This window comes from Colossoma macropomum, unplaced genomic scaffold, assembly GCF_904425465.1.
Source record: "Colossoma macropomum unplaced genomic scaffold, Colossoma_macropomum, whole genome shotgun sequence".
Classification (NCBI taxonomy): domain Eukaryota; kingdom Metazoa; phylum Chordata; class Actinopteri; order Characiformes; family Serrasalmidae; genus Colossoma; species Colossoma macropomum.
In genome coordinates, this window is record NW_023494802.1 from 9,175,807 (window position 1) to 9,189,271 (window position 13,465).

At 38.6% G+C, this 13,465-nt stretch overlaps 2 protein-coding genes across 5 annotated transcripts in view; both read right to left on the reverse strand.

Annotated features, from left to right (window-relative positions):
• pik3cd (phosphatidylinositol-4,5-bisphosphate 3-kinase, catalytic subunit delta) overlaps nucleotides 1-3,171 on the reverse strand; it is a 29,296-nt gene extending 26,125 nt beyond the window's left edge. The window contains exons 1-2 of one of the 4 annotated variants that reach the window (XM_036591784.1): nucleotides 2,938-3,171; nucleotides 1,855-2,029 (exon numbers count right to left, since the gene is read on the reverse strand). In XM_036591784.1, coding sequence (XP_036447677.1) covers nucleotides 1,855-1,998 — 144 coding nt within the window. In that variant the 5' untranslated portion in view covers nucleotides 1,999-2,029; nucleotides 2,938-3,171. Of the gene's footprint in view, nucleotides 1-1,854; nucleotides 2,050-2,937 lie in introns of all 4 variants that reach the window. The other 3 variants (XM_036591788.1, XM_036591787.1, XM_036591785.1) reach the window with 3 other exon arrangements.
• Nucleotides 3,172-11,666: 8,495 nt separating this feature from the next.
• On the reverse strand, nucleotides 11,667-12,458 carry foxl2l (forkhead box L2-like). The gene has a single exon (XM_036591280.1). It carries the CDS (start codon nucleotides 12,381-12,383, stop codon nucleotides 11,667-11,669), a length of 717 nt encoding a protein of 238 aa, XP_036447173.1. The 5' UTR covers nucleotides 12,384-12,458.
• Nucleotides 12,459-13,465: the final 1,007 nt, after the last annotated feature.

Genomic DNA, 13,465 nt, shown 5'->3' on the forward strand with positions numbered 1-13,465 from the left:
TTTTAGTACTTGTCTTTTTTGATATGTCTTGGATGCAGCAGAGTTTTACCTGTAGACTGAAAGTGTCTGTATGTAGGCTAAGCTTGGACGATAACATAAATTTAGACAAATTATCATCTGTAGAATTGCGATAAACAATATAATTGCGATCCAAATTTAATTAAAAAGTACTACATGTGATTGTTACTGAGGCTTGACCATTAGCTTGCCTGTTCCTGATGGTAATATAATCAACATATAATTACTAAATGTGCGGGCTTCTAATATTACTAAAAAACTTAATACACACCAGTTTGGCAATATTTTGGTTTCCAGCCATATAAATGTGGGCAATCACTGGATGTCAACAGTAGGTAGGCAACGTTACGATATCGGGATTGTTATTGTCTAAGCACATCATGGATACTGTCAGAACTTCTACAACTGCATTTCATTAAAAAGAGATAATAGGCTCTCTTTAATTTATGTTCAGTGCAGTATCTGAAACACTAAAAAATATAATTGTATTAATAGTTTATGACAGTATTTCCATTTTTTGCCATTCCAACTTCAGAACTATTCAAATATATATCGCTGCTGTCGGAACAAAACCTTCTATCTCCATTTTTGTTGTTCTTAAGTTTTTGACAAAATTTGGAAATGCTTGACGCTCTTTACATTGTGTGTAAATTTCATGATGAATGGCCCAAAAGAAACAGCCCAAAATTACTTGGATAAAAAGTCTGGTTCCATTAACTTGAACTAAAAGTAAAGTATGTTCTTTCCATCTTCTGTAAAGTTATAATTTTGGAGATACAAGGCTCAGTGTTTGTATCTGTTGTGAGCATTTCAGATATGAAGCTGACAGTGTTACATGCCGTCTGTGCAGAAAACCGATTATTAGCAAAAACAGTAATACTACCAACTTGCAAGTATGTTTCAGGTCCATAGCAAAGGAGAATTTCCGTCAAATTATGGCTAAATAAAAAAACAGACACCCTTCTCCTAAGTAAGCTCATCATTTCACCATCAGAAGGTAGATCTTCTAAGTTTCTGCACGTTCCCCAGCATTGTGTAAAACGTCTTTTCTACTGTGTAAATTTCTGAACTAACCATAGAATGACTGTACAAAGTCCTCTTTACTGTATTTTACTGTACACATTTTTGATCTAACCATAGACTAGAATGAGTGTACAAAGGGAATGGTTAAATAAAGGCGAGGCAATTAAAAAAAGAAAACTGACGTGGCAAAAGAGTGAAAGAGAACAAAAGAATGCTCATTTGCATATTGTCATTTTTTAAAATTATCACAATATTCAACAGTAACAGTTATTGACCTGAGGCTAATGTGGGCCCACATTTTAGTTCCTCACGCTCATATAAGCTTCCTAGTGGTAACTAAAAAAGCCTGTTCAAGGGGTTAGGCAACTCTCTGTAGACGCTAAAGCATCATGTTTATTATTGTGAGCTTACAGACGAGAATCAGCACCCAACCTGATGAAGACACAGCTGGGCTGAAACAAAGGTGTTCTGAAATAAACCGATTTGGGGGCATTTAGAACAGTGTGTAGGCATTGGCTGAATTCTGTATGTGGCCATTCTTTGTCTTTAAGCCTATTTTTGGCCTGGCAACTGCTTGTGAGCCTTTAGATGCACATAAGTTTTTCCTACTGTTGAGCAACCAAATAAAAGTTGAGGGGCAAACATTTTACATACTGAACTCCATACCCTACACATGTGTGTAAATGACAGACTAACCTATAAAACTTCACCCACATTTTTCTGAGGCCAACTGCACGTCCTACATCTTCATAGTGTTTGCTTTGTTGCATCACATTTAAAATGAGGATACAGCAACAAATACTCATTTTTTACCTTCTTAATTGCACCGATGGTGTCACTGCGTGCTACGGGAAAACTGAGGTAGATCCCCGTGGGGAGGAGGAACTCCATGTTGACCTGCTCCCGACCCTCCTTGTCCCACACATCCTGCATGCCGTAGTAGACCCCCGGCGGCATGGCGTAGGTCACTCATCTACTGGCAGCCTCACTGCTGGACACAACCACCTACTTCAGCGCAGGCAAACTCACATTATCTACAAGAAGAATCTCTCTCACAGCTATAGGCGAGCAAACCAAGAGCCCTATCAAGTGAGAAGTTTGCTTAATACTGAACATGTAAAGAGAGACTGCATGTACACAGGAAATCCAATTTAGATGTGACAATGAATTTTGCAAACTCAACTATTTCAACGCCTTGTACAGTGAAAAAATGGTCTGTTACAGGCCAAACTGACTAAAGAGATGTAAGCAAGCCCTGTGCAGTTTCATTAGACATCTAGGTTTAGATTTGCTTCTGTGGCTTATATGAAGCAAATAACTCAATTATGTATCAGCAGTCTCAAATGATTTTTAATATCATTTGTATTTCACAGCAGACAACATCAGTACAGCCCACTGCTGGTGCATGAACACACTGCCATTGCCTGCCATCCCCATCTCTCTATGGGAGGCTGTGCTGCAGACTGTTTGTGTATAAGGTTACAACCAAAGCAGCCCGGGCCAGAGCCACCATCACAAGCGCCTGGCCTGCTTCATGCACCACAACAGTGGAGCTATAGAGCAATAGGAAAATAGTACTATGGTTTAAACAATTGGTCGCTTTTAACACAAGCGATTGCTGCTAATGTACATTTTGGATTGTCAATCATGATATTTCCTTATATGTCAGGAACCATTAGACCACGAGAACATGATAAAAGCCCTGCAGCCAGAAACAAGACAGATATGTTGAAAACGTAAACGTCTTGTTCGAATTTACCCGTTCCACCTTAAATGGTTCAGGGCGCCAGAATGTAACTACTGCACCATTTAAGGTGGAACGGGAAATTTTCGAACAAGAAGCTGGCGAATAGGAAGCCAACTTCAGCCTCGTAAAACGTAACAGCGTGAACTTGCCTGCAAGCCTCGCCGGTTGCTCATTAGTCCATGTTGAAAAGAGCCAGCGATGCTCCTCGCCGTCAGACGGAAAAAATGCCCTGATCTTCCACACAGGATGACGAAAACGATCTAGAAAGGCCCCAATTTTAAGGATCCCCCAAATTCCTGATCGCCGATCTGTGTCAGCTAACCTAGCACTCTTGGTTATCCTTGTTGCTTTAGCAGTGGGGAAGTGACAGCAGCACAGAGCGATGAGCCCTCTACATGCGTTCCTGAATGTTAGGGATCATCTATAAGTTCCAGATCACGTCTCTCTTTTTATCTCTCTCATTTTCGCGTTATTTTACATTTTTGACAAGCGTAACGTTTAGTTGTTTGATTTTGTTTATTTATTCATTTTAAACTAAATAAAATTAGGATATTTTCACAAACTTTAAGCGTCACTTTGTTCACGTTTTTCCAAAAGGTGTACGACAACAGTGACGATCCCTAAACTCAGTGCGAACGCCAACGTCTGGTTTGACGAAGTTACAGCGTCTCACTTTTTCCCTGAGCCTGACACACTGCCTTCTTTCAGAGACTCTGATTTACGTTTTAAGTCATTTGAAATCTTTAAATATGTGTCATAGAAGTCATATTTGAAACACACTTTTTATACACACACACACACACACACACACATATATATATATATATATATATATATATATATATATATACATATATTTATATACATGTGTATATACACACACACACACATATATATACATACTAAAGTGGCTCTAACACACTAACATGGCTCTATACAGAACCATTTCATGCTTAAATGGTTCTTTGCGTGGTGAAATGGTTCTTCAGATTGATGTCGTATATGGTTCTATCTAGAACCTTTTTGAAAATGGTTCTATATAACACCAAAAACGGTTCTGCTGCTGCTATGGCGTCAAGCTTGTAGCAATGGAAGATCCCTTACAGAACCATTTCCAAAAAGGTTCTATATAGAAACATGCACAACACATTCTCCATCAATTTGAAGAACCATTTCACCATGCAAACAACAATTTAAGCATGAAATGGTTCTACATAGAACTCCTGGCTCTAAATAGAACCATTGTCTTTACTAAAGAACCCCTGAAGAACCATCTTTTTTAAGCTGTGTATTATATTTTTGTGCAAGATCATTACTACTTGAAGTAATTCTAGTTTTATACTGGACACACTTATATTTGCTGTGTGTGCTTCTGCCTCCCTCTGTTCCCAACAGCAGGTCACTACCAGAGTTCGACCCCATATGGAGAACATGTGGAAAGATTAGTCATTAACTCATCAGTTTCATGTATCTCACATTTCCTCTGTTTATATGATAAATTGGACAGAAGTGTGTTCCTGTGGGCAAATAAAGGAAGCTCTATTTCTGGACACTGCTGCTTGCATTTTTACGATTATGGGCCCATAGGGAAGTTGGTCTAGTTCACTTGTCATTCAGAAAAACAACAGCGAACATTTTTTTTTACCCTGTGGTGGGGTTCCAGTAAACTGACTGCTGAAGCAAGCGATGGGTTTCTGAGTTTGCCTAAGATAGCACTGACACCCCACCCCCCCACCACCCCCCCCCATTCCAGGCACTACCTCATATAGAAATGTACTTCACGAATGCAGCTCTGTAAGAGAAAACACGAAGTGTGGTCTGTGAAGGTGGTTGATTTGGCCCACCAGAAAGGCACCCTAAACTCACCCCCCAACAAACATTTTCAGACTACATTAGTACTCTTTACATCCTTATTTGCCTTTTAAATTTGTGCTTTTAGGTTATTTAGTAAAAAAGAAGTGTAATGTTATTAATGAAAAAGTTCATTAGACTCCCAGCAACCTTTAGTTGCGTAATATTTTGTCTTTTTGGGCCTTAAACCACTAGAAACATTGCAGTATGGGTCCCCAAGATGAAAAGTTTTGGCACTCCTGCTTTAAGGAGAAAGAGATGAACAACAACATTGAAGTTCATCTGCACAGACTAATGATAACAGAAAAAGCATGTATTAGTAGAAAATAACTTTAATCATTACAATACTGTATATACAGTCATTCGCTGTTTAATTAAGTATTGAACACAGTTGTAAGCAAAAGTTTGAACAGCCCGGCCAAATGATATATTTTGTTTTTCTTGTTTTTGAGTGAACATAAGTTCATACATCGTCTGCAGGGAACTTTACTACGGCATTATTTGCTAATTTTTTGCCATAACTTTTGGCCACATTTTACATTTAATTCAGAAAAAATGTGCATTAAAGTGTAGAAGTGTGTTCTCTATAGAGGATGTGTAACTTATTTTCACTTAAAAAATCAACAGAAAATGTCACTTGACCAGGGGCGCTTAAACTTTTGCATAAAATTGAATCAGGCCCATTTAGTGTTGTCTCTTTCCAAAATAATAAGCTAATAACCAGTTTCTTCAGAGATGTTACACAATACGATTCTTTGTTTTTTAATCGAACCACTAGAACCACATTTAGGACCTAAAATGCCTCTTAGAGAACATCTCTTTTTGATATCACTTACAGCCAATTATAGCACAGTATATCCATTCATTTTCAGTTTACAGTTGCTTCTGAATATAGAAACACCATCAGCTCAGTTCTGTCTAAGAACACAAGCAATGCTTGTATATTTCTTGACAGATCCATTCGTGCTTTAACCTCTGCACACATAAACACAGACAGTACACTGACAATAGTGATACAGTGCAGACTGCAGACAGAAGACCCCGTCTTTATAGCATGCACCACTGTTGAGTGAGCAACAGCACGCAGCTGGTGAAAACAGGAAGCGTGTGTGCAGAACAGAAACTCCAAGTCAAATAAAGCTCAAGACCCCCTCACCCGCATCCTCCCGCCCCCTCACCAGTTACTGCCGGGCAGTGAGGCGCTCAGCCAAATCAGCACCACAAAGAAGTTAGGCTACTCCAGGCAGTGAACACAGTGAGGACAAATATGCACTGTCTGACCCTCTGCTTATGCTGATTTAGCTAACTAAATAAAAAACAAGGGTGGGGCTTCGGGAGAAGTGATAATACAGTACATCCTGTACATGATGTGCGAATGTTGGTTTAGAGTTAAAAAGATAATAACGCAACGCAAGATCTTCCCACTGCCCGTGTGATGCAGCTGTGAGAGGAAAACAGAGTAAACAGGCAGAATTCATCTAAATGATTATAGAGAGGTAATACACTAAAGAAATAATAAATAATATATATACTTTTATTTATATAGCGCTTTTTATGCTGGTGGCAGGTCAGACAGGTGATAAAGCCGAACAGTAATACAAGAAATTATAAGTATTCATTTAGAATCATATAAGAAAACAACACAGATCAAAAATAGGGTTAAACTGTGAATAAAAACATGTTTTAATGTTTAAAAAAATACTACTATTGCAAAGAAAGAGAAACTCAGCTTTTAAAAATCACAGTTCTTTTTTCTCCATGGCAACAGTTTCAGCGCCTCATGTGTCCTTGAGGTTGATCTGTTTTATTCAACAAGCATCTATTATGGGCCCTTACATTTCAGTCTCTTGGAGGGAAAAAAGAGACATGTCAGTTTTGTTTTCCAAGACGCTTTGATTCTTTCTTGTGAATTAACAGTTTCTGCTGAGTTCATGACTAACCTTTCTGCTACTGCCCGTCTTTTGATGCCTCCGAAACCGAAATCACAGGACTAAGTGGAACATTTTTATCCAACTACTACAAATACAATCAGTCCGTCTTTCAAAATATTAACAGTAACCTGTTTTGCCCTTTTGAGAAACTTCCTCTTCAAAGACGACCTCCACCAATTTTTCAAATTTTCTGCACAATTCAGTTGCTGAGATGTTAACAAACTACAGAGTTGGTTAACGTAAAATGGTGCGTTATGGAGAAACAGATCATCTCTTCTTGCTTTTCTTTACAGTAGTGATAAGAACCAGGGGTCATGACGTCAACAAAGCAGATAAAGATGTTTTATTTACTATCCGAAAAAAGCAGCTATGCTAGTTCTCTTGTGGTATTTTGATAATGGTAAAATAGTGATATATTAAAAAAATAGTTTTCTTTGAGTAGTTTTTGGCCTTACAACTCCTTGCATCGACCTCTCTTCCTTGAAAGGCTCTTAAAAATATGTTTTACGCCAAAACTTTCTTAAAACTATTGTAAAACAGCCTCTCAAACATCAGTTTATTCACAACTACTTTATGCAATAATTTCCTGTGAGGAAACTTTTAGAGGCATAAAACTCTTCAGAGGTTCGGTTCCCTTCACCACTGTTGTAAAGATTTCTGACTCTGTAAGCTTCTCTAGAACAATATGTTTCAGATCAAACAACTCTGGATGACTTTGTTTATGTTTCAACGACAGAATTATGTAGACATTTCACAAAGTCAGTCAAAGCATATCAGATCTTCATTGTCAACAGTCTCTTTTTTAATCAAGTCTACCTTCTCTATAGTCGAATGCAATACACTGCCATACCATGTAGAATCAGTTGTTAGTTGTAGTTCGCACCCCACTGTCACAGCAGTCAGATCTCTGATTGTATGAATTGTCCCTGTCAGTGCAGCACTGTGCCATATGTCCAGTAGATTCTACTTTACTTTCATAAATTAGCTGTTTTGTTTTGTACACCTGTACATTTATGTATATGCAAACATTCAAAGCTTATAATCACTTTTTTTTTGAAAATAATAAAATAAATTATGTTGCAGATACACCCATAAAATGACTGTAACATGATGCTTTGAGAGTTAAGTCATACTAAAAGTAACATCCAGAATGCCTCATAGTTGTAAAGTGATCAAATCTCGAAGCAGGTAACTTAAACGCCTAAATAAATCACTAGAGCACATTATTTATTATTTAACAACTTCTTGTTATTTGAATCCACAATGTATACATTTGGCCTATTACTGAATAATGTAACAGCAGTTCCAAACTTTTGAATGGTACTGGACCACGAAATGAGCTGAAACATCCATTTGGTCAGTCAAACATAATAAGATGAGTTTGCTACACAAGTAGGACATTAAAACCACCAAAAAATGAATGAAACTTTGTTCTCCTCTTTAATTACTCAACCCTTAGGCACAAGCTTACCCACTTAGAACGCAGTGCCTTTAGGGCACCACTGACTCACAGTATTTCAGCGAAAAGGGAGGCGTAACTAATAAAGCGCCTGCTCAAATGATGCTTTAGCTATATTTATAAAGGCTTGCTTAAACACTATTTATAAATGCATATTACTTCCAACTAACACCTGACATCTGGTCAAAGCCAGGAAAGAGGCCAGTCGAAGCTGACTAACACCCAACTGGCTCTGATTACAGTGGTGCTAGAAATGTGTTAGAGTTGACATTTTACTGTAAAATATGAAAAATAAACAAATAAATAAAAACAAGAACAGCTATAGAGTAGATACCCAATAAAGTGTGTAGTAACTGTCTTTAACTGGGGAAATCTTATCACAGCACTTCTTTCATAGAACCTGAAGAGGGCGCTGTTTACCAACTTAAACTGTTTTACAGGCCCTTCTCATTATACATAAGGGAGATCGAGCTAAGCTTGAACATATGATGACATGAAGCTGAAGGGAAATGTCAACAGCATTTTAAAAATCGTCTATTATTCAGTCATTAAAATGTGAACAAAGTCATACAGAGTGGTTTGATGTAAAATGCTCTAGGAAAACTTACCAAATCAGAATTGTTTACAGTGGTGGTGATAGGAATCAGACGTCTGATGCCTTTAAAAGCTCACAGAAACGTATTTCAATAAATAGTTATGAATATACTGTCTGATACTTAAAAGATTTTGTTTTACAATAGTTTTGAGATAATGTTTTGGCCTAAACCATATTTTTAAAGTAGATTTATGGTAGAGAGGTACATGCAAGGTGTTGTAAGCCAAAATAGAAACCAAACAGAACACATCTTTTCAGATTCATCACTCTTTTACCTTTATCAACATTATATATGAATCCTCAGGAGATGTGCAGGTTGTCATTTTGGATAGAAAATAAAATGGCTATATTTGTGTTGTAGACATTGCGACCCCTGGTTCCTATCACCACCATTGTAAAGAAATCTTGAGTCAGTAAGCTTCTCTACAAAGAACCTTTTCACATCAAACCACTCAAACTGAATTTGTTTGCATCTCAACCATTGAATTATGCTGAAAATTTTAAAGATTTGTGGAATTCCCCTTATAACTTATTTCTGAAGTAAATCGATACATTTTTTAAAACATTAACAGGTTCAGGCAAACATTAGGTCAAACTATTTTATTATAAAACGTAACCTTTTGCTTGCAAATCACCTCTGAACAGTGAGCTCAGTGAATGGACTGGAACATTTCAACTGGAAAAAAAAAGTACAAAAAGAAGTACATCTTCTTCAACATTGTTCAGCAATGTCAGTCAATGCCAAACCAGAGAATAATCCATCAAAGTACACATCAGTAACGTATAAAATATATCAAAATAAATAACAATAGAAAAATAACTAGCTTTTTAAACTTTAACATTGATGAGGGAAAAACAGAACATGTCCCCGCTACCCGAAAGTGACTTGTCAAAAAACAACAAGCGTTTCAATTTTAATTCTAATAAATCTTCTCAGATTCCAGCAAACAGAACAGGCTGACAATGGCCTTCAAATATATCGCTGTTATATATATCGGAAAAAAACCTTATATCTGCAAAATTATAACTTTACAGGAGAAGGAAAAACATACTTTACTTTTAATGTGAGTCAAAGGAACCAGACTTTTTTCCAAGTCATTTTGGGCTGTTTCTTTTGGTCCATTCATCATGAAATTTACACACAATGTAAAGGGCAACAGGCATTTTTAAATTATGTCAAAAACCGATTAACAACAAAAATGGAGTAACAAGGTTTTGTCCCAACAGCAGCAATATGCAAGAATTTATGAACATATCCAACGGGTTATTAAAACAGTTAACGTTCTGAACTTTGTGCAATGTTTCGGCTCATGTGTTTGCTTTTAGGAACTCAGGTAAAGCAATTATTTCCAGTGATCGGAGACAGCAGGGTGAGTGACACAGTAAGACCAGTGATCCTAAATGAAATTCTTCTCTCAGTCATTAAGTGTCTTTTGTAAGAATTCATTCAGAAGCAATGCATCTGCAATAGAAGTGATCACATTATCCACCCCTGGAACATCAGTGGACAAAACATTGACCTTCTACAAAAGCATGTTGCACATCCAAACCTCTTTTATTCACTTTCTGTTGTTAAGTCTCGCTCTTCGTTCAGCCATTAAAGGATTAGTTGACAAAAGAAGTCAAAAAAATAAGTCAAGACATGTTTGGTTGCGAGTGTCTGTAGTAATAAAAGTAATAAAATGCCACTCAAGAAGACTTGAGGTGACACAGACTTCCATTACCTGTTAGCTACATTAGCATCATAGTGTCACACTGAAGTAGGAAACATTGGACACCAAACATATCTTGGCTCACCATGTATGTTCATTTTTTGCCATACTATTCCTTTTACGTCTCCTTTACTGAACACTTTCCAAATATGCAGCCTAAGTGAAGGAATTGGAGGGGAAAAATGCATATATGTAACATGTTTGGTGTCCAAATTCTTTAGTAATAGAAGTGGGTGACATAGACTTCAGTTACTTGTTAGCTACATTAGCCTCCTAGCATCAATGCAAAACTGAGGCAAACTTATAGGAGAATTTTTCAAAATTTATACAGAATTAAATGGTTGAGATGTAAACAAAGTCATTCAGAGTGGTTAGAAATTGAAATGTTTTGTTCTAGAGAAACAGTCTGAATGGTTCACAGTGGTGGTGATAGGAACCAAATGTCTGAAGCGTTAAATGCCTCTAAAAGCTCCCTCACGGAAGCTCCCTCATATATATATATATATATATATATATATATATATATATATATATATATATACATATATATATATATATATAAAACGCTAAAGTTTTGGCCTGAAACATGGTGGTAATCTATTCATTTTAGTCCATTAATGGCAGAGGGATACATGCAGGGCGTTGTAAGGCAAAAATAGTCCCCCACCCAAAAAACGTATTTTTTCAGACTTTCCACTATTTGACCTCATATCAACTTAACATATAAAAACAAGTGTATGTTTACTGGTGGTTTTTGGATAGCAAATAAAATATATTTGTGTTGAAAACATGGTGACCCCTGGTTCCTATCACCACCACTGTAAAGAAAAGAGTCGGTAAGTTTCTCTGCAATGAACATTTCACATCAAACCACAATGAATGACTGTGTTTAAATAAATATGCAAAAATATACAAAAAATTATTTAAAAAATCAGTGGAATTCTTCTTAAAGACACCAAACATATCTGTGTAAGGGGGGAAAATGTGTAAATTTAATTTTATAGGCTACTATTCCTTTAATTACTGTCAGGATTTGTTGAAAACAATACACCTACATTGGTAGTGAACATTTTCCACATCTGCAGCCTAAAAGAAGGAAGATTTGAAAACACATACATACGTTTCCACATTACTGACCTGCTACAAGTCTGCTGCACATCCAAATCTCATTGACTTGTTTAGTTACTTTCTCACTGTTATTAAGTCAATCCAGTCCTGCAAAACCAATGCAGCACTTCTCACCTCCACAGCCTGAATGGAGGAACATTACCGACCTGCCACAAGTCTGTTATACATCCAAATCTGATTTCTCAGCTTGATTACTTTCTGCTTACTCGAAAGACTGCTCCTGACTGTACTCGTGCTGCAGGTAGGGGGCGCTGTCGGGCAGAGGGGCACACTGGTGCCGCTGGTAGTGGCCGTAGGGCGCGTGGAGGGGGTGCAGAGAGTGCATGGGGTAAAAGGGGTAAAGAGGGGATCCAGCGGGGTAATAACAGAGATGGGCATCGGCACGCGCGTTCACGTGCGGCAGCGGCTGCTGCTGCTGCTGCAGGTCGTAGGGCGGGAGCGCGCACGGCTGTGGCCAGCAGGGCGATGCTGAAGGTCGGGGGGCTCTCCTGACTCTCCTCCTGCGTCTGTAGTTCCCCTGCTCGAACATGTCCTCGAAGGCGGGATCCAGGGTCCAAAAGTTCCCTTTCCTGTCCACCCCTCCACCTCCACCTCCACCACCTCCTCCTCCTCCTCTTCCATCTCGAGGCACCTTTACGAAGCACTCGTTGAGGCTCAGGTTGTGGCGGATGCTGTTCTGCCAGCCCTTCTTGTTCTTCTCATAGTAAGGGAATCTGGACACGATGAACTGGTAAATGCCGCTGAGGGTCAGTTTTCTCTCCGCGCTCTCGCGGATGGCCATGGCGATCAAGGCCACGTACGAGTAAGGAGGTTTCTCAGCCTTACTGCTGGTCGAGACTATGTCCAGGGACTCCTCCTGGTCAACGTTGGCTTCCTGCTGGAGGTCCTCAGGGTCTCCGTTTCTGCTACACTCCTGCATGATCGCACCCCTTCAGCTGGACCTCCGCGCCTCTGGATGGACGGGCCGGTTGGAAAGCGCGTGCGTGACACTCCTCAGTGAGACGCAGGCTGAAGAAGCAGCCGTACAGGTGTGAGAGGAGGACTCGTGCTTGTTTTCAAAAACTCCACCCACCCAAACGAGCGAACGAATTCCCACGAAAAACTTTCCCGGGTCGAAAGTTGTCGTGCTTAGGAAGGAGCGCGGCGGACGGGTTTTGACTCAGAGCTGCGCAAAAAGTTTTGCAACAGAGCTGTAAAGCAGCCAACACGGCGCAGACATGAATGGGAGAGCGAGCGCTCTGTTAATCAGACGCTGCGTTAGAAGTCAGACAGTTAAAAGGACGAATGTAACAAAAGCTACAGCACCTTAATTAGTGACCCACGTGTGACCCCCTTGTTTTGACTGGCGCTCAGTGCGTTTGTCCATCATGCAGCCTTAGTTAGACATTAGGTGCTTCTATCTTTTATATGCAAAGGTGGGTTCTACTTATTCATGTTCCACACTATTAAAAAAGATGGTTCTTCGGGGGTTCTTTAGTAAAGACAGTGGTTCTGTATAGAACCAATAACTTAGAGTTCTTTGCATCGTGGAAGTGTTCTTCAGATTGACTGAGAACGTGTTGTATATGGTTCCTTTTGGTTCTATATAGCACCAGAAAGGGTTCTTCTGTTGTTACAACTCTTTTTTTTACTTTTCTGAGTACTTTAAAATGATACTGTAATCATGTTGAAAGGAATCTGTTTTTTCTTCAACTCCTGCTCAGTATTTCACATTTACTGTTGGTTCAGTACCTGAATTGCTTAGCTGGTACTCATATTTCCCCCTTTCTCAAGCTTTAGCATTTTATTTTAGACCAAAAAAGCCCAAACTGAAAAGAATAACTCCTAAACTTATATTTCAACATGTCATCAAGTGTCAGGTATGTATTTTAAGATATATGTACATATATGTGAATATCAGCTATTGGACATGCACAATAAATGGATCATACATATATATCTGTGTTCACATCATTAGGAAGTATGTGTAAGAAAAAATGAGATGAATGTAACATTTTATAT

Bases quoted from the DNA above. Each gene is read 5' to 3' on its own strand.
- foxl2l (XM_036591280.1), bottom strand. From the start codon at position 12,383: ATGCAGGAGTGTAGCAGAAACGGAGACCCTGAGGACCTCCAGCAGGAA.